The sequence below is a fragment of the Propithecus coquereli genome, unplaced genomic scaffold (assembly GCF_000956105.1).
Source record: "Propithecus coquereli isolate 6110/MARCELLA unplaced genomic scaffold, Pcoq_1.0 Scaffold17, whole genome shotgun sequence".
Classification (NCBI taxonomy): Eukaryota; Metazoa; Chordata; class Mammalia; order Primates; family Indriidae; genus Propithecus; species Propithecus coquereli.
In genome coordinates, this window is record NW_012141635.1 from 4150975 (window position 1) to 4176839 (window position 25865).

Genomic DNA, 25865 nt, shown 5'->3' on the forward strand with positions numbered 1-25865 from the left:
AAAAAAAAAAAAAAAAAGTTTTAAAATGGGATTATACACCTGAAAATATATTCCTTATTTTTCTTCACACCCCTGGCAAACAACATAAATTCATTAGCTATTTCCTATTTTAATTCAAGCAAAGCTTTACAGATTATGGCTTCCCTAGAAAACTGCTCTTACCTGCCCACAATAACGATTGATGCAGAGTAGATTAGATAGAACAAGCACTTAGAGTCAGGATAGGTGTCTCCCCATCATTTGTTTACAGGGCGTTAGACCTGGAAAAGACTTGTCTCAGGGATTAGGGGCAGAATAAGGGAGGTGAGCTTGTGGGACTGTGAGCATCAGCCCCTGCTTCCAAAACAGCAACTCCTCTTTGATCTGCTTTCTAAACTAGGGCAGGAAGAGGTGAATGTTCTACGGAAAGATGTCTCATAGTTTTCCTAGAGTGATTCCTGGCAATCAGCTTGGCAACTCAGCCTGGGTTTGTGAAGGTAATTATCAAGAATCTAGACTCTCACTGCCTTTTTTTTTTTTTATTACTGACATACTCCATGTGACCCCATGGCCTAGCAGCTTCTTAGTCCCAGATAAGGTTTTTAAATTTGAACCCTCTTCGCCGGATGACCGGTCCCCACCTGGGAAGTTGGCATTCCCTCGTAGTTACGTCTCCAAATGTATTTTTAGGAGAGACAGATGTCACATGTAATCAGAGTGGCCTGCTGGTTTTTAGCTCTCTGCTCCAGCCACTCAATTTGCCAATCTGTTCCAGGTGTGCAATCTCCACTGGCCTCTGCTGAGGACACCTGCAGCGTCAGGACTGCCACCAGTCTGCCTACACCGCAGGACCGTGGTGCCCTCGCCCAACCTCCACGCCTCTTACGAGTTATCAGGCATTTTCCTTTCTTACTCCTCCAAAAGTTTTTCATCTCCTGGCTCCCTGCTCCCTAGTCCTCTTCTCTCCAGAGCTAGTTGAGACAGGCTTGTGACCAGCCTGTTAAAGAGGCAGGCCCTTTCTTTTCATTGCAATGCCACACTTCCCAGGGCAAGTAAGCACTCTAGGCAGGGGGTTGGGAGGTATGAGGAGAGCACAGACACAGTTTTCAGAACCACTGCTCCCTCCAGCCCACAGCCCTACCACCTATCTGGCTAATTCCAGGCAGGGCTCTTGCTCTTTCCTGGTGGCTCCTGGGTCCTCTGAAAACCAGAGATGTAGGTTAAATGCCCCTGGTCACCCCCCAAATTATTTCCTGATAGACAAGGGTGTTTTTCTACCCAGGGTACCAGAGGATCTCTGGGTGAGGTTACTTGCTACTAGCCCCAAGCCCTGACCTAATGAACTCTGAGTCCAGATCATTTGTCCCATATCTATAGGGAGTGAGATTTCAAAGCCAAATTAGTTTTATTCTAATGATTAAACATAGTCAGAGTTAAATAACTTTTATTTACCAGTAACAATATTTTCTCAATATATTAATAATTTTACTTCCTGGAAGATACTGTCTTAGCTTTTATTTTCAATCTTTGTTCAACTTGTCAGTGTATTCCTTGTGGTTATTCTTTATGTGCAGAGACAACTGTTATTATACTCCTCTCCCTTTGGCAACCTAATAATTCAAATCTAAAGTAGCCAGGGAGAGTGAATAAAGCTAAGCAATCATCTGCAGTCCTAATGTACTATTTCAGCAAAATAAACCTTTCAGTAGTCACATTTACTATGGAAGTCTTTATTCAAGTTAATATATCAAGTGCAAGTTAATTAGAATCAGATGAAAAAAACAGTCCCTATCACATTTCCATTGTTAAGAAATCCCTCCCTATCTCAAAATTGTAAAGATATTTTACATTTTCTTCTAAAAATACTTTTACGTTTTGTACTTTTACATTTAAGTGTTTGCTTCATTTGAATTTATATTTGTGTATATGATATGGGGGCCCATTTTCTTTTTTCTTTTCTTTCATATTAAATGACTGCCCAAGCACCGTTTACCAAACCATCCACTCTTTCCCTCACTGATCTGCTATACTAGCTCCTTTACATATACCAAGTTTATATATGTGAGTCTTTGGGGCTTTTCCTTCCATTCCACAGGTGAGTCTATCTCCAGGACAATTCTGCACTAAAGATTTGTCATCAACTTTGACATGTGGTAGAACAAATGCCTTCCTTTCCTCTGACCTGGTTCTTGAGCAGTATTTGGCTCTTCAAAGTCCTTTGTACTTAAATATACATTTCAGAATCCATTTTCCAATTTCCAGGGAAAAATACACTGTGATTTTAATTAAAATCACATTGAGTCTATAGATCAATTGACAGAACATCTTTATGACAATGAATTTTCCTTTTCAATGTTTTATTTCTTTCAATAAGTTTTATTACTATACTTTTTTTTGCTCAGATTTATTCCTAGGTATGTGACTTTTTAAAAGCTACTCTAAATATCTTTCTTCCTCCAGTTTTAACCGTAGTTTCTGACTGTTGATAATACACAGAAACGTAATTGGCTGATATTATATATAGCAGCCTTGCCAAACTTTCCTACTTACTCTAATAATTTCTATGGGTTTTCTATGTAGACAATCATGTCATCTGTGGATAACGACAATTTTGTTCATTTCTAAATTTTGTGTAGGTGTGTGATGTCTCTGGCTATGGCCTACAAATAATACTGAATAAAAAAGATGAGAGTCTGCTTGCATTATTTCAGGACAGGGAGAAAATCAAAAAGAAAAAAATTTTAAAAAAAGATGAGAGCAGGCATCATGCCTAATTTCCGATATATTATTCCTGATATGCCTGCTCTAATCTCATTATCAAGCGGTTTGTTTGTTGTAACTTTTAACCAAATTAAAGAGGTTCTCTTCTATTTGTGATTTGCTAAGATATTTATTAATCATGAATGACTGTTTAATTTTATTAAAATTATTTTATCTATTAGGTTGATCATACGGTTTTCTCCTTTACTCTTAATGTTATCAATATAGTGAATAACATTTACAGAATCATAACATGGATCTAAAACCATTTTCAGGTTCTAATTTGTTCTACATTAGTATCTTTTACACTGTATCTAGTGACATGGTTGAAATAAACATCTTTACCTAATATAAAAACTTGGGCAAAACTACTAACAGGTTAGATGATCAAAGCTCAGAATAAATTTAACAAATTAGGTCCAAGTGTAGAGAACTGCTCCCATGGAACATGACCAAGACAGCAATAAGTCCATAAATATAAACCTGATTACAGCACGGTGTCAGCTCATTTTCCACAAAGCAACTTGATATTTTCTGGAAAAAAGTGCCACCAAAATGAAGATAGTAAGATTGTAACAGCTTCCACATGAAACTTCTGTGCATACATGGTTTCACGGCTAAAAAAAAAAAAAATGGCTGAAAACCCTTGCTCTATTTTATCAGCAAATTAGTTAAGCTGGGATTTAATACTTTCCATGGGAACTATAATTTGTAAGATTCTCTCTCTTTAAAGAAAAAAGTTATAATCCATGTACTTCCCATGTCTCCCTTTCTAAATAAATGTAAGTGTGTATTTCCCAGAGGGTTACTGGTGGTATGGGTTGAGGGGGAAATGCAAAATTTTTATGGGAAAGTTACATAAGCAGTAAGTAATTTATTTTTCAATATTAAAGAAAATATATGACAAGGTCAAATACAATCTTCACATGAATTTTAAAGATAAGACACAAGACTTCAAATATACTTCTTGGCTACTTCAGGTCAATCACCCAAATCCTATAGCAACATATGCCTATTTTTCTAAAACATCACCAAAACTACTATCAATACAATAATTATCTATTATAAACACAGATTACCCATAGTGCAATTTAGGGTACAGGTAAGAGGGATTTGAATACTTTTTTTTCCTATTCTAAAATTAAACTTTTTAATTATATGTGGCATATGCTCTATTTAGAGAAGAACTTTATGGGAAAAAAAGACAGGCTTTTAAAAAACTCCCATGAAAGCTACTTTTTAAAAATAGGAAATTGTGATGTTTTCCCATATATTGGGCTGTTGACAATTTCCTGAGTTTTCCCCATTTGCTCTGAATAACTGAAGAATGTTGCATTACATCTGCAAGTTTAGTAAGCTGCATGTTCTTTACTAGTTTCACTTTTCTGGTTAGGTCACCACCTGTTGCATTTCTTTGTATTCTTCCTTACTGACATGTCCTAATTTCTTTTGAACAACTTCATCTTAACTTTCACATTTGTACCACTCTGGGTTTGAGTTAGAACACAGAATAGAGGAATATGGGATAATATAATTCTGTCCAATGCAAAATAGCCACTGTCATGATTATAGCACACTCATAAAAGGGCAACTGGACCCTGGGAAGCAGTAAAGAAACCTCCCCAGCCACAGCATACGGCAGCATCTAAGCGCAGTGCTCATTCTGATATTGATAATTACATTGAATATGTCTGTACTTCTTTGAACTTTCCAAAGATTTCACCTGTGTTCCCACCAGACTGGCATGATATATGTGTTAAGTAAGTTAAAGGTTGTCTTCTCTTTAGAGACTGGTAGACCTGCCAGGTTTACTGTTAGGTATTTTCATGTCCTGGACAGAATTTAGTCCTGAACTCAAAGAAACTGATAGCAACTGCAGAGGGATTCAGAAAAGACACTTGCTGCTAGCCACATAATTTGCAATGGTAAACTCCGTCAAGGGATAAGCATTAATAAGCATGTTTACAGGACAACATCTAACCCAACAAAAAGCTGTTTTTACCTAATTACTTAAAACTCACTGATCTTTTAGAAGTACAAATTGAGAAATTTTTGTTAATAAGGGGAAAAAAACACATAAATCAGAGAAATGATGCATACATTTTTTCCAGAATAGTTGAGACCAGCTGTGGCCAGAATCATGGTGCAGAAATGGGGTTAGGGTTACACAATCTACAAATATCCAACAAACAACTATTTTGTAAAAATTAACCATTAATAATTCCTTGCCCAAAAAGTGAATTTAACAATGACAATGGGATATATCCTTCACTGATAGTTTTACAAAATATTTTACTATATGAATACAAGCATGTTTATAGGCCACTGCGTCTGTAAACTTGTGCTGAAACCAGAGAACTATGGTGTCTATTACGTCTCATTAATTTGGGACAACCTCCAGGACTAAACCAGCAAGGACATAAAAACATATTAACATTATTAGACAGTATAAAATGGATATGTTCAGCAAACCCTGGGTCTTAATAGAAGTCTTTGTTTAAATTTGTGTCAACAGGCTGGCAATATTACCATTCATTCTTAACAAAACAAACTAGAAGATCAAATGACCAGAAACTAAAATAGCATTGGGAGGCAGAGTCATAAAAGATGTATGATGAGAAGGGGAGCACAGCGTCAGTTTCAATAGGTCGTTCTGAATAACCTTTCTAAATCACCAACTAAAGGATTTATACATACCCCTAAAAACATGGTTGCTAAACCCGAGTTTTGTGCTTTGTTCCTACAATTACAGATGATATTCTCTTAAATAGACAAAGGAAAAAGTGCTTAAGTTAAATCCTTTCTTCGAGGGGATATAGCAACACAACTCCCCAATACAGAGGGGGAAAAAAGGAAGGGAAGGCATACGTGTGCTCGTGAACTCAAATTTACTTTATCATAAAAAAGACAGCAGTGACAACTGTTAAAGACTGTCCTACCTGTGTTTTTTGATGCCATTGGAGAGAGCATCTCCACCACCACAATCTTTTCCTTCGGACATTCTGTGTCTTCTACTGCTCAAATGTTCTCCTTCCTCTTCAAAGGAGTGTGCGGTCACTGCCTCCAATCTACTCAGGGACTGCTCGGACTCGGAATCTGTGGCAGAGCAGGTTCCTAGTTAATGAATTGAACTTGGGTACGAGGCTTCAGTAACAATGGATACCTCCCTTAATGCACCAGGCTTTGAAACTTAAGCAGCCTACTTTGTTCTTCAACAATCCATCCGTTAACTACCTCCTTAGGGATTTCAGAGAACCTGCACCCAAGAAGGCTAAAGTGGATTTATGAAACAGATGTACACTTATATGAGCTTACAATTAAACAGATCTTATATAGGAAAAGAGATCTCCAGAGATTACCCAATTCTTTAAGAAATCATATTCATTGGTTGCCCCCCAAATTTCCATTTTTATCTTCCCTCAAAGAGCATCTTAAGCATAACTTCTAAAAAGACCATTCAATTTTTAAAACTCATGAATAATGAAAAAGCTATAGGAGCTGTCCTTATGAGAAGTTTAAATTACATCCAATATTACAGACACAAAAGCAAAGGTAAAGGATGATACTATTAAAATCCTCAAAGCAAAAGCCTAAAGTGTCCACATACTAATTGTCAGGCAGGCATCTTGAGGATGGAAATGCCACATTCCCAACTGGCTATTTATTCAGAGTGGTGCCATCTGCCTGTTTGGAAATAATACGACAACTCATTTTTGTACAATACATTAAGTTTTCAAGCACTCTCACATTCTTCATCTCTTCTGAGCATCCCAAGGATGCTCTGGTGAAGGTGAGGCAGGACTGTTTGGTTATTAACGAGTGTGCTGATGGTCTCATGGCTTGTGAGTAGGGGAACCAGGATTTGAACCCAGGCTTTCTCACCCCTTGTTTAATGCTTTATGCATTTTAGCTTAAAACAGCAGTCACTGAATCTCCATAAAACTTTAAATGGTGCCTGAGTTTTAACTAAAATAGAAATTCAAGATAACCTATAACTTCCCATTTGAAGCAGATGATGATCCACTCACTTGCTCCAGCTCTAGGAGAGACTCTGACACACAGCCAAGCAAATTTCCTTAGATACATTTATTGACAATCTGCTAAGTATGCATTACAGCTAAAGTGCTCAGCAAAGAAAATATTTTAGTGCTTTCTTTCCCCACTACTGTATTCTATAATTCAGCAAAAATCATGGAACCTTATTATTGTATTAGGTTGATTCAGAAGAACAACTGTTAGACAATACACCTTGCAGGTTGGACAATACGTCTTGGTCTCTGAGCTAGACCCTTTGAATGAGTTACTTGCAGACTTTCAATGCTGGGAAAGTTATTTTTCTGTAAACAGAACTTTAATGGAATTTCTGAAAAATATAGCTTTGTTCTGTCATGTACCTTATAACGAAGAAACAGATATTTTAATAATAAACTTAAAGAGACATTTATTTTTCATTGTCAATCTTGGCAGACAGAAATAAACTTTTATTGAAACAAATGACAGACAACCTGAATAGCCAATAAGAAAGGGACAGTCACCTGTTAGATGAAATAAGCAGTTGATAAAATTATATATACAGGCTGGGTACAGTGGCTCATGCCTGTAACCCTAGCACTCTGAGAGGCCAAGGCAAGAGGATTACTTGAGCTCAGGAGTTTGACACCAGCAAGAGTGAGACCCCATCTCTACTAAAAATAGAAAAATTAGCAGAGCATCGTGGCACATGCCTGTAGTCCCAGCTACTCGGGAGGCTGAGGCAGGAGGATCACTTGAACCCAGGAGTTTGAGGTTGCAGTGAACTAGGATGATGCCACTGCACTCTAGCTGGCGTGATAGAGTGAGACTCTGTCTCAAAGAAAAAAAAAATTATATTTACAGAAAAAATTTAATAAAATAGAAAATTGCTTTTAACATAATGCTAAGTCAAAAAATCAGGGTACCATTTTAAAACTCTAGAATACAAGCAAAGAAATTTTTCTCTGCATTAAAGAAAGACCAATCTGGTTCAGGTAAGCAGAGATATAAACAAACAAAAGCAGTAAAATGACAGATGTTTGTTCAGGGCGTGTGAGGCAAAGAAGGAGTCAATCCATTCTTTGGAGTAAGCAGAGGGATGTCAGGAAAGGCTAGAAAGGAGAGATGGTGCTGACTGATGGCAAATCCTGAAAAACTGAAAGTGCTGCTCAGGCAAAGGTGAGTGAGGTGTCCCAGGAGAGCAGCAGGAACACAACCTGAATCAAGGATAAAAACCGCAGTCTTGGGGTGGTGGGTCGGGGGCGATTTTTTTACTTCTACATTTTAAAATTTGTTTCATATAAAAGACAACTAAGAATTTAAAAAGTCAAACACAATAATTACGTCTGTATTGGTTAGTATTATTTAAGATGCATTGTTAGTTTGTAATTTAGACATTATGAAAGCCAAAAAACAATGAAGCAAAAAGTCTCAAGCATTTACGAAATAGGACTATGACTACGCATGGTTATATTATGTTCACAATTTAAGAGATATAAAATCAAAAGAGTGGGACTTGTTTGCCTAAAAAGAAATTTAACAAAAAGCAGATACATAGTAAAACACTAAAGAAGCAGCAGTATGAGCGTCTATGGAGCAAAGACAGACTTTTCCCAAAACAAGATTTCAACTTAGTGAATACACAAGCTGAAGGCCTGCTACCTTCATCTGCATCGGTCCCTTCAAGAACAGACAGCAGGACAGACCCTTGTCCTCCACAATGCCTGACTCACTTCCTGGCCCCCCCTCCTTTTCCATTGCTGTCTCCCTGTTCCTCCACCTCTTTCCTCTCCCACCTTCCTTACTCCTGTCTACCTCGTCCCCAAAGCCCTCCTTGCTCTAATGTAATCAGGCTATGCTCACCCCTTCCCCGATGGCTCTGACAAAGGTCACTGATTACCCCTATATTGCAAAGTCCAACGGTCATTTTTCAATTGTCATGTTGACTCATCTACCATATCTGACGCCACTTCATTTGTTCCTCCTTCCTTACATAACCTGTGAGGCTTGTGGATTCAAAGAACTATGAGATCTAGTTAGTCCCTGCCCATGGGCTAGCAGAGCTTCTGTGAACAAATGAGTTCAGTAAATTTTCCTATGTGCAATAACAGAAGTCTGAATGGGGGCAGAGGCCAAAAAGGAGGCACCAGTCAACTTTATAGAGTGGAGGACAGAGGTCAGGAAAGGGCAGTGGCTGATGATGGAGCCGAGTACACTGACCAGGAGTTAGAGTCGGGAGGAGGAAAGAGTTACAACACGGGGACTGTTCCAAGCAGCAGGAGTAGCACAGTCCAATGCAGAGAGGAACGAAGCACTCAATGAAGTGGCAGTGGAAGACACCAAATGGGAGAGGAATGAGGCTATGAGTCAGCTGTGAAAAGCAAATAAAAGATGAATAAAAACCAAGGACAGGCAGTGAGACAAAGAGAACATAAAATGAGTCAAGGAATGAGGTAGTATCCCAACACATGCCATGAGGTTCTGTACACTCACTAGAGGTAAGTCATGACCTCCGAGCCTTGTAGCTTCAAAGACAAAGAAGGAAATGTGATCAATTACATGACTGATAGTGCCCATGGGATAAAAACTAGTTCCCTAAAAACAAAAGTTCAGTTATTTCCAGTACTATGAACCGAGAGATATCAAATACATGTACTGTGACAGAAAGACAAATCTCGCATGTTCTCACTCACATGTGAGAGCTAAATGTTAAAAAAAATTGATCTCACAGAGACAGAGAGTAGAATTATGGTAAGGAGAGGCTGGGAAGGGTACAGGGGAGGGAGGGACGGTGGGGATGGTTAATGGCTACAAATATACAGAATGAACAATATTTGATAGCACAACAAAGTGACTGTAATCAACAATAAGTTAGAGTAGACTTTAACAAGGAGTGAAACTGCAACGTTCCTAACACAAAGAAATGATAAATGCCTGAGGTGATGATACCCCAATGATCCAGATTTGATTAATTCACATTGTATGCCTGTATCAAAACATCGCATGTACCCTATAAAGATATACATTATGTACCCATATTAATTAAACATTTAAAAACATTTTTAAAAATACATGTAGTAGGAAAGAGTTTGGATTTGCCTTCTTGGAACAGGGAAGCATCCTTAATAGCTTTTACCTTCACAGCCTTGGTCACACCAGTCTGTCCATCTACAATACAGCACCGTTGACCGCAGAAGCCCACAGGTCTAGAGATATTTAAATTCACACACATTTAGCTAATACCCAAGAGGACAAGCGACTGTGGAGGTTTACTGATCAAGGTCAAAGCCTATCCACAGAAGTAACCCTCAAGTCCCTCTGCAAAGTAAATCAGTGCTAGATCTCAGTGCCCCCGAGGTGATTCGATCTTACAACTGTGGGCTCGTCAATTTTGCCCACACATATCAAATGTGCCAGGCCTTATCTGCTATCCAATGTTCCTGGTCAATTTATTAATGCCTCAATGGGAAGCATAAAGTATTGGGAAGAATGAGTTTCATGCCTCCTCTGTGCTGGTTACAGTGCTCCCTGACAATAGCATAGGCCCTAATCCTCATGCTTTCAAACTAAACAAGGGAAAAAAAAAAAAAAAAGAAACAAACAAACAAGGGGAGGGATGAATGGGGAGTCGGTGCTTAATGGGTATGGAGTTTCAGCCTAGGGTGACAAAAAAGTTCTAGAGACGATGGTGGTGATGGATGCAGTTCATCCCACCGAACTGTATGCTTAAAAATGGCTAAGATGGTAAACTTTATGTCATATATATTTTACCATAATAAAAATAACAATAAAACAAAAACAAAAATGCAAGCATACAAAAACCTGTCAATCAAAAGCCAAAGAGCTATCATGTTGGCTGCATGAACTATTAGGTTATTAAGTATGAAATGTCCAATTTCCTTAAGTACTAAGTTTGACAGCTGATATCTCTGACATTTCACTTTCATAGTTCTTGGTTTTTGTGTTTTTGGTTTTTTGGGGTTTTTTTTGTGAAGGTACATCTTCATTCTTTCAAATGCATGTTTTGGCTTGTGATTATCTTTCAAAAATTTTTTTTTTTTAGATCAATTTTTGTCAAACCATGGGTAAGTCAAAAATTTGTGTTATTGTTGAATGTGAGTTCTGTCATGGAACCAGTGCAGCACAGACAGCTCGAAATATCAACAAAGTGTTTTTGGGGAGGATGTGGCTAACGAACACGCAGTACATCGATGGGTAGAGAAGTTCCATTCTGGTGATTTTAATCTTAAAAATGACCTGAGACCAAGGTGAAAGCTGTAGCGGAAGCGAATCCATCTCAACCAATGTGTGAATTAGCAGCAAGGTTTGACATTACTATTCCAGAAACATTGAACCATTTGAAACAAATGGGCAAAAAAGCTGGATAGATGCGTACCGCATGAATGAAATGAGCATCAGAAGAGAAATCGTCCCGAAGGTTGTCTTTCTTTGCTGTCACAACATAAAGGTGAACCATTTCTAAACTGTATTGTTATATGTGATGAAAAATGGATTCTTTTGACAATTGGAAGCATTTAGCACAATGGTTGGATAAAGATGAAGTGCCGAAACACAGTCCAAAACCGAATATTCATCCAAAAAAGCTAATGGTGTCTGTTTGGTGGTCAGGTGCTGGCATTATCCACTATAGCTTCATAAAACCTGGTCAGTCAATTACAGCGGATATCCACTGCAACCAGCTGGATGAAATGATGAGGATGCTTGCAATTAAGCAGCCAAGACTGGCCAATAGAGACAGCCCAACCCTCTTGCAAGACCGCATGTCACAAAAAATGATCCTGCTCAAACTATAGAAGCTGGACTTGGAAACTCTCTGTCATCCACCATATTCACCAGACCTTGCACCAACTGACTACCACTTCTTCCAGGCTTTGGACCACTTCTTGCAAGGAAAACGCTCAAATTTCAACAAGCTGTGGAAAATGCCTTTTGTGATTTCATCGCCACTCGCTCTCCAGGCTTCCTCCCTGCTGGCATACGCAAACTACCGTTAAGATGGCAAAACTATGGCGATAGTTTGGGCACAACTTTGATTAATTGTATTGCTTGTTTGAGATATAATAAACTAAACTTCTGATTTGAAATCGGACATTTCATATTTAATGACCTAATATATTCTGGTCCTGTTAACTCTCACCTCAATGCCAATTAACAAATGATAACCACATAGAAGCAAAATTGCTTGATTTTTCTACAGATATATTTTTAAATACAAAAGAAAATCATTTAACAATATACATAGCTAGATTTCAGACAATGTTAGCCTTTGATTATTCTTTTTATTTCCCATTATATTTTCCCTTTATAAATATATATGTTTCTATAATAAGCAAAGCTACTCAAAATTGTCGGGATACTTCACTAACCCCTGAAAAACAGGGAAAGGGATTTCTAAAATAGTCCTACAATATTTACTAAACTTTTGATGGGCACTTAGGAAAATCTTTACAGCCCTGAATAATGATGGGAATTGGAATAACTTGGTATGTACTTGCTTGTGGGTTTGTTTATTCCTATCTAGTTCCAAAAGGATTCAGGTGAGTTAACTGATAATTATGTTTTATAGAAAAACTATCAGAATAACATTTTGAAAAACAGACTATATTTTACAAGATAAATACTCTAGCTTACAGAGAAGCACTGAAGGTAGAATCTCTACATGATTAATTTCTCAATTAAAGCAGTAGTATTAATAGAACGGCTAAAACACCCACGAAGTTTGTTTCAATGTGACAAGTCTCCCACAGCCCAGGTCTTTAAAGCTCTGTCCATATTAGGCCTTATAATTATTTTAAGCACATTTCAGATTGGACACAGTCCCCTTTCTTGTCAAAATAGCATGGGAGCCAATAACTGTCATTGGGATACTGTGACTTTAACTTTATTCCAGAATTAAGAGGATCCTAACTGCTATCTTACTTTTTTGAATAAGAGAACTTTTCAAGTGCTGATTTCTTAATTTTTCCTCCTGTTAAAAGGCTAAAAGAAGAGGCCAGAAAGTTCAAAACATAAACATGCCAACAATTCTTGTAAGTTATCCTGATAAGCACTTTTTTTAACATGACCTTTGGAAACCAGCCTGAGAACAAATAGTACAAAGGTGTACGACGTGGCCAAACTGTGGATAACGTCCAAATCACCCTTCCTCTTCTTAGTGAAGATAGCAGAAAATGGTCAGGAAACACACACACGCTCGATTTAATACCTTTATTGTTTATGGTTTCCCACGCACTAGGCATGTTCTAAAAATGTCCAAAGTAACCCAAGGTACAGCTTAAAATACCAGTGCCACATTTTTATTTAGCCTTAAGATACAGTTGCAGAAACTCAGAAATAGCACAGAAAATATGAAGGACACAAAATAAACAAAACTTGCCACATTTAAAATTATAAACTGAAGATCAGGATGAGTCCAGAAGGGCCTGCGAAGGGATTGCTACAATAATTTACTATGGAAGTGACAAAAACTTCAGAGTCTCGGCAGCAAGCAACAAGAGTCAGAGACATTCTAGACATATCCTCTCTGACTGATGTCCAAGGTCAAAATTAGCCAAATGGTATACAGCGTTGCTTCTGACAGTTTCTTAAAACTATTCACTTGTCCCCAAGCAACTAAATCTACTACCGTTTTCTACAGCTTGCAAAATCCACCCATGTAACTGAAGATGGAGAATTATATTAATACAAACCATAGTGCGTGGGCTACTGGAAATTTTATGCCTATCTATTTTGGATTACTAAATCCAGAGCTTCCCAATTTGTCTTGTTGACATCCTTTCTCAACATTATTTGAGGAAGGTCACATATGCATTCACTCTACAAAGAAAATAGTTCTAGAACTAAAGGCCAGTTACAGAATCATCCTTAGTTAGAAAACAAAGTATTTTCATGTGACTTCAATTTAACAAATCAACATTTACTAAGTATCTACCACACACCAGGTAAAGCGCTAGTTGCGGAAACAATTTACAAACATTAATAAGATACAGCTGGTGCCCTCCAAATATTCAAAGTCCAATCTAATGGAAGACACACACATAGATGTGTGTATCAACAAAGAGTTTGAGGGGATGGGGAAGAAACCACTAGAGGAACGAGGGGTCAGTTTCCAGGCGAAGATGACATTTGAGCTGCACTGGGCAGGATGAATAAGACTTTAAGGTGGGGAGAGAGAACACCAGATGTTGGGGGAAGAAAAACAGTTCCAAGGCCTGAAAGAACAGGGTTTCTGGCCAAGATTTTCTCTAGCATAGCTAGAGAGGAGGTTGGCCAGAGGGAAAAGTCATGGTCCTCAGAAATAAGGCAAAAAAGTGGGTCAGATCTCAGAGTTTGGACTTTAACCATAGGTGACGGGGAGTCAGTGGACGTTTTTCCAGAGACTGATAAGATCAGTTTTAGACTTTACAGAAAGCCCTGATGTATCACTTCCCATGGCCACTGTAACAACTATCAAAAATTTGGTGATTGGAGCAACAGAAATTTAGTGTCTCATAATTCTAGAGGCCAGAAGTTCAAAAATACTCATCAGTTTCACTGGGTCAAAATCAAAGTGTCCGCAGGACCACACTCCCTCTGGGCTCTAGGGGAGAATCTGTTCCTTGTCTCTTCCAGCCCCCGTGGCTGCCAGCTTCCCAGGGCTTGTGGTCGCATCACTGCAGTCTCTACACCTCCATCTTCGCATGGGCTTCTCTGTGTGTCTGTCTAATCTCCTGCTGCTTTTGCCTTTTAAGGTTACTTGTGATGGCATTTAAATCCCACATGGGTAAGTTATGATGATCCTCTCACCTTAAAATCCTTAAGTTAATCACATCTGCAAAGACCTTGTTTTTCAAATAAGGTAATATTTACAGGTTCCAGGGATTAGGACATGGAGATATGTTTGGGGGACCATTTTTCAGCCTACCACACCCAATGATATGCAGTGTAAAAGGCAGCTAATAGGGACAAAGACCAGTAATAGGGAAGCCTGTCAGGAAGGCCCCGTCATAGTCTGTGGGGTCAAAAGGATGGGGAGGTTGGACTGAGGCACTGGCAGTGAATATGGGGGGAGAAAAATAGGGGGAACAGGAGAAGCAATTCTGCATACCTAGATTTGGCAGAGGGACACGGGGGAAGGGAGTAAAGGATGACTTCCACATCTGTAGCTTCCACAGTGTGTGGGTGGCAATGGCACTAACCAAGGCAGGCCACGTAAGGAAGCAGAACGGGAGCACACGTTTGACTTCCATCACATAGAGCTTGAGATGCTTTGGGCCAAGTGGGAATTTTCAGTAAATAAATGAGAATCCTAAGGATATTACCCTCCACAACAAACTGGTCCTCAAGTTCACTTAATTTTGCTTAAAATGTATCTTAAAATTTTATTCATTCAAATATTTGATCCCCAACCAGACCCTATGTTGGTTACTAGGGATGCCAAGCTCCTCCTGGAGTTCCCTGTCTGGCGGAGTGGCAGGGCTGGCAAGAAGCAAAAAGTCACACAGCTAGTACAGAACTTCAACCAGGGAAAGTGCTAACGTGCCATGTGCAAAGAGAGCTGCCAGGGTAACTGGTCAAGTTGAGAAAATCAGCCAGGATTCCTGGAGGCAGCCCCTGAATCTGGAGCAGAGCTCAGAAGGACATGTGTTCCCTAAAGCAGTGGTCTCCAGCCTTTTTGGCACCAGGGATCAGTTTCATGGAAGACAATTTTTCCATGGATTGGGGGGGATGGCAAGCCATGGGGAGCAGCTGTAAATACAGTTCGCTCACTCACCTGCTGCTGATGTCCTGCTGTGGTGCAGCCCAGGAGTGGCGGCCACAGCCCTAAAGCAATAAAGGGAAAGCAGGGAAGCTTCCTGTTCTTACTAACACTGCTTTTGCTCAAGCCCTTGTCATCCCACCTAGGACACTGGACATCAAATCAACCTCTACTCGTAAAATGCAAGTACTCTACCAGAATGTGAACTCCTGAGTTAGGACTTTTCCCTTTGAATTCCCAACTCTTAGTATAATGCAAGCATAGTATAAGAATTCCAAAATGTTTAATAAAAGAATGAAACTTTCTAAAACACTAATCTGACATCACCCTACATTCTTAATTATCCGTTGGCTCCCCACCATCTATACGCTAAAATTCAAATTCTTCAGCAGAATCTTATAACAAGACTCAGCACAAGCCGGTCCTAAATATCTGTTTGGCTCTATCTCTTGTCCCTGCCCCTTAGCATCCAACGCACTCACCCCTGTTTCAGCCACACCACCTTTCTTGACAGTTTTGAAAACTTCTGCTCTCCTTTGCACGTTTTTCCTTCCTCCAAAGAGATATTCTCCCTGCATCTTATCTGTCTGAAGAACTCTTACTGACCCTTTGAAACACTCCTTAAATGTCGTTTATTTTGTGATGCTTTCTCCTTTTTTCTCAGATAGCTGCCTCTCGTCTGAATTCCTGTAACACACCTTGCGCACCTTTTAGTGGTCCTTGTTTGTCCAACAGATATTTATCACACACCTGTTTCTTTGGCACTATTTTAGGGGCTAGAAATACATCAGTGAACTAAACAATGAGGAGCTTGTGTTCGAGTTGTGGGAGAACTAATAAACAAATGCATGTTATGGGAGAGGTGCTATTTAAAAAAAAGAAAGGGATGGAAAATGACAGGGTAAAGGTCTCTCCAAGTAGGCAAATGAAGGAAGTGGGGAGTGAGGCTCATAGATATCTGGGTTAAGAGTGCTCCTCCAGGCAGAGGAAGTCACGGGAAGCAGGGGCCCGTGGGACGGCATACTCGCCAGGCCAAGAACCAGCTCTGTGGCAGGAAGCAGCAGGGAGCCAGGCCACCTGGGGCTCTGGAAGCCATCAGAGCATTCTGGGTAGAGAATCAATGTGAACTGATTCACGTTTTGAAAAGAGCACCCTGAATTCAGGGTGGAAAATAGCGTGGAAGTAAGGTGTGAGCAGAGACAGTAAGAAAGCTACGTAACAATCCAGGTGACAGGTGGCAGGGGTCAGGGTGATGGGGCTGCAATTATGAGACCTGGTCAGACCCTCTGTATTCTGAAGGTAGACCTGACGGGATTTGTTGATGGATTGAATGTGGGGTATGAGAGAAAAAAAATAAAAGAGTCTGTAATGGATAATCAAAGGTTCTCAGCCTTGGTTTGAGCAACTGCAAAGACCGATCTTCCCTTTACCAAGATGTGAGAGACCGCGGAAGGGGCAGGCTTGTGACTAGAAGTCAAGAGTTCTCTCCTAGACATTTTAAGACATTGAGGAGATCCCATTAGACATTTATGTGAACATGTTGAGTAGATATTTAGATCTGAGTCTGAAATTCAGAGGGGAAAAATGAGCCCACAGATACCAAATTGACGGAATGATCAGAATAGACAACACTGGGCCGGGCGCGGTGGCTCACGCCTGTAATCCTAGCTCTCTGGGAGGCCGAGGCGGGCGGATTGTTTGAGCTCAGGAGTTCGAAACCAGCCTGAGCCGTCTCTACTAAAAATTAGAAAGAAATTAATTGGACAACTAAAAATATATAGAAAAAAAAAATTAGCCAGGTATGGTGGCGCATGCCTGTAGTCCCAGCTACTCGGGAGGCTGAGGCAGGAGGATCGCTTGAGCCCAGGAGTTTGAGGTTGATGTGAGCTAGGCTGACGCCACGGCACTCACTCTAGCCTGGGCAATAGAGTAAGACTCTGTCTCAAAAAAAAAAAAAAAAAAGAATAGAAAACACTGAAAGGCATGAGACTAGATGAGGTCATCTAAGACAATGTTGTTCAAGCTTAATGTGCCTACGAATCACCTAGGGATTTGTAAAACTGCTAGGGCTTCTTATTTGCTAGGGCTGAGTTCTGTAGTTCCAGCAAGCTCCCAGGTGATGCCCACAGACGATACTTTTAGTACCAAGGATCTAGGAAGTGAGTGTAGAGAGAAGAGGTTCAATGACTGTGCCCTGAGATGCTCTAAGATCTGAAGTTGGAAGGATACAAAAAGACGAACAAAAGAAACTGAGAAAATAAAGTAAGAGTGGAATTCTAGAAGCCAAGCAAAATGTTCTAAGGAGGAGGCAGTAATCAACAGCTTGAAGGGCTGGTGAGTGGGGAAGAAAGAAAACAGAGAGGACTGCCCCATCAGGCCACAACCATGACCCAGTCATGAGAAATCACAGTGCAATGGTGGGAACAAATGTACAAATGGAGGACGTTCAAGAATAGCAGGGAAGGAAAGTGGTGTGGAGTCAAAGGTTTTGTTTTCTTTTTAAGGTAGGCTATGTTGAGGGGTACAAGGAATACTTGATTACCTGGCAGAGAGAAGGAACTGCTTGCGGTCCCTAAGCAGGTGAGAGGGGCTGGGACCCCAGGCACAAGCAGAGGGGGCTGGCTTCAGTTACGGATGTAACATTCATCATCATAAGTAGAGAAGGCAGGGGCACACGCACATGTGTTGGTGGCTTTGGAAATAGAAATAAGAGGAGTTCTCAGTGACATAAACAATGTCCTCAGATGGAGCAGGATGGGAGGAAAATATATTAGAAATTTTAGGCAAGATAAGAAGTATGAAATAAGCATGTAGAAAGCACTGACTAGAAAAATGTAATAGTATTGCTGGGCAGCAAAGTATAAGAGACATAAACAGGCATGGATTTAAAGCGAGACCTGCCAGCATGGGCTTGCATGTATCTCCAGCCTCACCTAGTTGCCCAAGGACTGGTGTAGAAGGGGGAGAAGAATGGACTAGAGCTTTGCCAGGTGAGCACAGTGCAGGGAGAGAAAGGCAGGAGAGTGACCGTGTGATGCCCCATGCAACCTAAGCCCAGTAAGGAGGGACGGTGAAAGGTGGAGTAGATGTCTGGATGTGGTCAAAGAAATGTTGGAGCAGAGTTTTAGAGACAGTGGGCTGAAGACAGAAGATAGTGGTCACACTGTGGGATGTATGAAACTGAGATTACAGAGAAGATACACTTACTGAGAAAGGTGAACTCTAGGGTCTGATTATCTTGGGAGTGAGTAGCTGCAGAGGACTGGAGGACGAGATCCCTATCACTGTAATTACCCACCAAGCAACAGTCTCTTCCCCTAGTCTGACTACAAACCCACTGATGTCAGGGACTGGCTCTCATTTAGCTTGGTATCTCCATGCCTAACAAAGCATCTGTTACAGTGAGCACTCAAGAAGGATGTTTGGTTAACAAAATCCTCTCAATGCCCAGACAGTGCAAAATGCACATGGTTTTACAATAAATACTAACAGATACATTTATTTAGTCAATAAAAACATTTTTTAAAATGAAGATGATTCCAGAGTATCAACCCAAAATTTAAAGAATAAATTACATTCACCACTGTGTGCCTACAACATATATATAATGAGGAAGTTGCTGGATAATTATTTAATGCTATAAACATAAAACCGGATTAAGAGCCCCTTCTACTACTTTGACACCTTCCAGAATGTTGCACTACACACCACACATAAAGGGTGTTTGATAACAGTCAGATTCTCCGATACTCAATTTGCTATACATCACATCAACCAATTAACCTGTCTTGTGCGAGGCAACAGCAGGAATACAAAAGTTAACGTGAGGTCTCTGCCCTTAAGGAACACACAGTGTTGTTTGGAAGATAAGGAAGAAATACGTTAAAAGTTATATAAGATAAAAGCAAGAACAGAGCAGCATATATAATTAATTATCAAATAAAAGAGGTAATAGAGAAATAAGTGTTATAAATATAGAGGTGGGTGAGATCATCAAATCCTGGACAGGTCCAGACTACAGAAAAGAGATAAAGGAAAGACACGGATAAGAAACACACAGCTATTTCAAAAATTGTTTTCCACGTGAAACCAAAGTCATTGCATTACCACCTCTGTTTCGAAAGTTTTAATCCAAACAGACATCATTTAAAAGATCTCCCCTTACAACTGCTGAGAAATGCAAAATCTGGTTTCAGTCTATTGGTTTTGCTGGTCTACACTATTGGATTTCATGCATTATTCATGCACATTTCAACCAAAATAGCCTTAAGAGGAAAACCTAGCAAGAAAGCCTTTCTAGAGCAACTGATCTCAACATGTTTCTAAAAAGGAAAGGGAACACACGGTATGAAAAACAATACATTCTGAACTTATAATATTCAAAGAGCAGGAATTTTCCGTGAAACTGCTGTCTCAGACTAGTACTAAAGAGTAATAGCCATGAAATTATTTATTTAGCTGGCAATAAATGTTTCAAAAACAATTCCTTAAAGATTATTAGAGACTCACAAAGCCATGCACCTTTATTTTTCTCCCCCTTAGCTACTTTGCATCTCCCCACTCCCTGTGAGCAGGCTCCTGGCTCCAACTTGATTGTAAGTTCCTTGAGAATAAATCTATCTTCTAATAACATCTCATCCCTGCTCCCTCCCTGGCTGCCTGTCCCTCCATTCCCAACAGAAGTCAAAGTGGTGAATACAGATGCATGAAATCAGCAAGTGGCCCTGATTATCTTGGGCTCTTCATCGAATACCAATATATTTTTAGGGAGAACAGAAATATCAATGACATTTCTTCAACCACCTGCTTTCAACAAGAATTTAGAGAGCAACTATGATTCTGTGCTATGCACTTCAGGGATGTAAACAGATATGGTCCCCACCATCCTAAAGAGACAAGTAAAACACAACGGGAGGCTACAAAAGAAGTGTAAACTGAAGGAATGCAAAGGAAGAAATGAATTCTGCCTGGCAGAGTCAGGAATGATCACCCAGGGGAGGAGATGTTTGAGAGCTTTGGTAGACAGAGAAGCATAAAGTAAAAGTGAAACTGATAGGATAGAAATATGTAGAAAACTACTTTCTTCTTCTGGAAAGTATTTCTACAACTTGATTTGCTGGCAGAATAAAGTTTTTCTACAGAATTAGTTAGCCTTTAGTTTCTCATTAAATCTTTTTTTTTTCTTCAATATGCATAAATGTTTAGCCCTTTTCTCAGGAAGTGTTCACTTACAGTTACATCCAAAATTTCACTTGTTATATCCACTTCATTCCTTAAACACACACACACACACAAAAAATGAGGACAAAACGTGACGCTTTATTAGATCTGTCTCCTTTTAAATAATTTTACACAGTGGAATCCAACCAAATTGTGAGAAAGAAATCTGTTTGCTTTATGGAGTTTCGTGAAATCTTTAGTCAGTGAGCATACGGGAAAAATAATTTTCTCAAGCGATCCCGCAGGCTTGGAAAAATTATTACCCTACATTCCTGGCTCTGCATCAAGGTTTCCCCCACTGTATTAGTAGATTTCCATTCATCTTACTTATTTGAAAACGCTTAAAGGGACATGATAAAGGGAAACAGGAAACCACATGGGCTTTAGATTAAACAAAATTATCCTTTTACTTTAAAGGAAGTAACATAAGTTAGCAACTTTTAAAAAGAAGATTAAACATTTAGTGAAAATAATTTTAAAATATTTTAAAAGAAGTATCTTTAACAATCTTTTTTCTCACATCTTCTCAGTATTAGGATAGGCTTGATTTAATCTACTATTCCCATTTAAGGAACTGAAATTAAGCTTCGAATGAGACATGGGTTTATTTACGTTTCCCTGCTCTCACTTTACCGTGCACCCGATTGCCTGACATCACTGCTGCGTCTGAGGCCTGGCGCGAGGCCAGTGTGGCAAGAGTGCAGACAGCACAGAGAGCAAAGGGACAAGATGAGTGTGGGGACGGGCACGGCCTGGATCAAGTCGAGAGCCCCAGAGGATTGTGAAGGTGTGTGGATTCCATCTGGAGGATGTTAGGTGGGGGATACCACAATGTGACTGTCTACAAAAGATCACTGTGCATGGTGTGCACAGAACGAACTTTAGCAGGGCAAGGCTGGAAGCGCGGAGATCAGTTCAGAGGCCAGATGAGAGTGGGCGCAGTGCGGGTGATGATAATGACAGCTGACATTTGTCAACCCCTCAGTATGCCCGGGACTGTTTGAAGTACATGACAAATATTTATTAATTTATTCCTCACAATAATCATATGGCCCATTTGCAGATGAAGAAACGAAGCAAAGAAAAGTGAAATAACTTCCCCAAGGGTACAGGAATTGGTAGAGCTACGTTATATCAATAGCTTCAGCTCCAGCACCTGCACCTTCGACCAGTCCCCTACATCAACAGAACATACATGGACTCAAGGCGCAACGTGAGGCAGGACGGTCAGGCCTTGCTCTGTGTTTCACATGAATGTCATGAACCTCTCCTATTTCCTGGCTTTAGGAGATGAAGAGGTGCCATTTATTAATACTAAAATGAGGCCAATCCCAAGAGGAACAGGATCTGGGAGGAAAATCAAGAATTCATTTTTTACATAGCAAGCTGACAGCTGAGAACATACATCTCTAGCAAGAGGTCAGGGCTGGAGATACAAATTTAGAAATTGTATTCAGGACAATGGCTCCTCAAGGATGTCCACGCACTAATCTCTGGAATCTGTGGATATGTTACCTTTCATGGTAAAAGGGACTTTGCAGGTATGCGATTAAGCTAAAGGTCTTGAAATGAGGAGACCGTCCTGGATTATCTGGGTGGGCTCAATGTAATTACAAGGGTCCTCATCAAAGGGAAGGAGGACAGTCAGAGCCAGAGAGACTGGAAGATGTCACACTGCTAGCTTTAAAGATGAAGGATGGGGCCTTGAGCCAAGGAATGCAGACGGGTCTCTAGAAGCTAGAAAAGGCAAGGAAACTTTCTCTCCTAGATCCTTTAGAAGGAACACTGACTTGCAGACACTTTGATTTTAGGACTTCTAACCTTCAGAACTATAAGAGAATAAATTCACATTGTTTAAACCACTAAGTTTGTGGTAATTTATTATAGCAGAAATAGCAAACTAATACCGGAATTTCAAGTTAGTATTTAAAGTTATATGATATTGAAAGTGTAAGTGAAGGAAGCAATAACTAAACAAAAGTCTCCTCGAGAAGGCACAAAGAGATGGGTACCAGAACAAATGAGGAAGTAATGGCCTTAATTAAGGAGGGGCATTTCTTCTTTTGTAACAGAAGTGATGAAGTGGAATGGAGGTTGATGTGTGGAGGCTACAGTGGGAAGCTGAAATCATCCCAAATCATGGCTTTTATGATCTCAATAAACTAGGCGGCCGGGTCAACAGTGGGTCAGCGCTTGAACCAAGGGCATCTGACTTAATTTTAATGCAATTTCTCTCAATACACTGCACCAAGTGATTCCCAAGACTTGTAACAGGAAATATTAGGAGTGGACACAGAAGAGCTACTATGTTCAGGCAAATGTAACAAAACTCAGGTGGGCCGTTCAAGGCAAAGAGGAGTGAATGCTTGACCACCTGTTTACCACCATGGTACCCTATCCTGATCAGCCCAGGCTCTTGGACTGGGCCTCAGGATCCTTCTCAACACAGAAATCCACAGAACAGCAGACCAAACTGAATTGGCACTTGAGATGAAATTTATTTATATAGGCACTATAGTTCTTTTTATCTCCTCCCAGAGGAGATATGAGTCAAAAAATGACTGAGAAACAGAAAGAAGACAGTAGCTGCTAAATGTCTTTCAAGAAGAGAACGATTAAGGAAATTGTGGTATAACTGTATCATGGACTTTTATGCAGCCTTTAAAAAGACAAGGCACAGGGTTGATGTGCAGTGTCAGGGGTCACTCTCCCTCCTGCCTCCGCCACTCATGTTAAATACTTCATCTTACCATTCCATCCACCACTTCCAAATCCCACCTTTACTTTCTCTTCACAATATGACTTTTTCTCACAAATCCCACGGGTGACTGACAATACCATTGTCATTATAATCTTTCTCTAATTATTCCATAGTCTGGCTATTAAAATTACTTGTCCCCCTTTTTTTACTTCTATCACACCTTTACTGATAAATTCCTATTTGATTCTGTCTTACACAATGACTCTCTTCTCCATTAATCTACATCCTACCAACATTATTTTCCTTGTCCCAATTATCATACTATTTTCTTTAACGTCCTACACTTAATCTTCTTTAGTTCTCATTTCTACTACCTCTCACCATGCATCCTCTCTTTCATTTCCTGTTATAAATTTGATCCTTTGCTTCACATATGCTGAGGTTTCCTGCTTCCATGGTCAAGTTTTGTGAAACCCAGTAATGGGTTTATGCTCAACCTATTATACACACATTTAATTTCCTCCCATAAAATAATTTTTCTCAATCTCACTGATTCCCAACCGCTGCCCTCCATGTTCCCTTCACCTCTCCCGCCTACACCTGCCTCGAAAATTTTAAACTAAATTCCTAAAAGGTCAAAACTACTTAGCAGTTCATCCTTTCCTAAGTCATCCTAAACGCTCCACACAGTACTGAGTACCACCCAACTCTGTTCTAAGCACTAAACATACCAACTCAGTTAATCACACAACCTGCTGAAATGGATGCTATAATTATCCCATTTTAAATATGTGGAAACTGTGAGCCAGAGACGTCATGGAACTTGCCCCAGGTCACACAGCTGGCTAGTGTCAGAGGCTCTGGAGTCCAGGCTCCTTGCAGGAATGCCATGCTGTCCTCCAGCATGTGTTTCTGAGGCAAAGTTAAGCAACTCCTTTTCTCGGCTGAAGCCACATGATGGCTTCACCTTTAATCTGGCATTTAGCATACTGTACTGTAACCAAGTGCTTATCTGTATCCTTTACACTAAACCTCTTTGAGGACAGAAACTGTCCTTCTCTCTCTCCTTAGAACATGGGATGGCACCTGGCACTAGGAGGTATCCAAGAAATAGTCACTGAATAAAGGACTAGATCAAATGTGAGCAGTTGTAGCAGTGCTCCAATCCAGCATAGCACACATGTTCAGTATAGGCAGATGCAGTGAAGAATTTCATTCCAAACTTTCAGACTCCTGCCTTAATAACATGACACACCAAAAAAAGGTAATTGGGGAGCTATACTGATACATCTCTGTTTATTTTGGGAAACTCAAGGTGACATACACTCTAAAAAGACATTTAGGTGGTGGACTCCAAATCGCCAACAGTACAGATGGAAGGACTCTAGAGTTACCTGACAGTGCATCATAGAACTCGTCCTCACTAAGGATGCTGAGAGGTGGGGATCCTTTAACCAGAGACTGCTCTAATTCATGATGTTCAGTGGCTAGAGTCTCCAGTGCTTCTGACAAAATTTTGTTTTTCTCTTGTTCCTGTTCCAATTTAAAATTCCTCACCTAGAAGAAAACAGACACACAAAAAAGACTTCAGAGTGACAGGAGACAAAGACTTTCTCAGAGGATGTGAAAATTATTTGCTTTTGATCCAGTTCAGTTGCAACATCAGAAATGAAAACAGTCAGTTATATACACATGGATGAATGAGCAGAATTACTAAGCTAATTTTGTTCTTCCCATGGGGCCTTTTTTCACAACAGCTTAGTTAATGAAAATAGATTAAGAATTAGCAAACAAATTCAGCTCGAATGATCAGGATCCTGGAATAAGAAGAACATTCGTCAATTCAGAAATCACATAAAATTTTTAAAATATAAAGAATATTTTTCTCTCAACATTAACCACGAAATTAAGAAACCAGTATTAGCAAGTTTTCAAACAAAATAAAGAATTTAAACCATTCTAAACATTAAAACATACAGCACATCAAAGCATGAGATATAACCCTCCAGTTTACTTCCAAAAGAGTTAGCACATCAAATGAAGGGAAACAAGTTGCCTGGCAATGACTATAAACATTTCATTTCCATTTGTCAACTCCATATTTTGTTTTCAATTTCACATTTTACCCTTTGAAGATACAATCTATTCCTCCAGTCTGACTCAATAGCATCCAACCTTCGTGGTTGACCAAAGCCTTCTAAAAATTCAAGTCACCCAATCTTCATAAAATAGCATGCACTGGATTTGGTATGGACAGTTTCACCTATTTTTGTATCGGAACTCTGAAAATCGCTACTATTCCTTACCCTTGCTTGATTTCCGGAGCCAATATGGCACCGTATGCAGGAGCCAGACAAGTTGGGACCCACTAGTGGAAACTGTGTATTCTCAGAAGTTTCTTGTTCCTTTGTTCCCTCTCCTATAAAATAAGAGGTT

At 39.8% G+C, this 25865-nt stretch overlaps 1 protein-coding gene across 1 annotated transcript in view; it reads right to left on the reverse strand.

Annotated features, from left to right (window-relative positions):
- OSBPL1A (oxysterol binding protein-like 1A) overlaps positions 1 to 25865 on the reverse strand; it is a 193783-nt gene that overhangs the window by 72847 nt on the left and 95071 nt on the right. The window contains exons 15-16 of the mRNA XM_012641750.1: positions 24824 to 24986; positions 5679 to 5835 (exon numbers count right to left, since the gene is read on the reverse strand). Of these exons, the coding sequence (XP_012497204.1) occupies positions 5679 to 5835; positions 24824 to 24986 (320 nt within the window). The remainder of the gene's footprint in view (positions 1 to 5678; positions 5836 to 24823; positions 24987 to 25865) is intronic.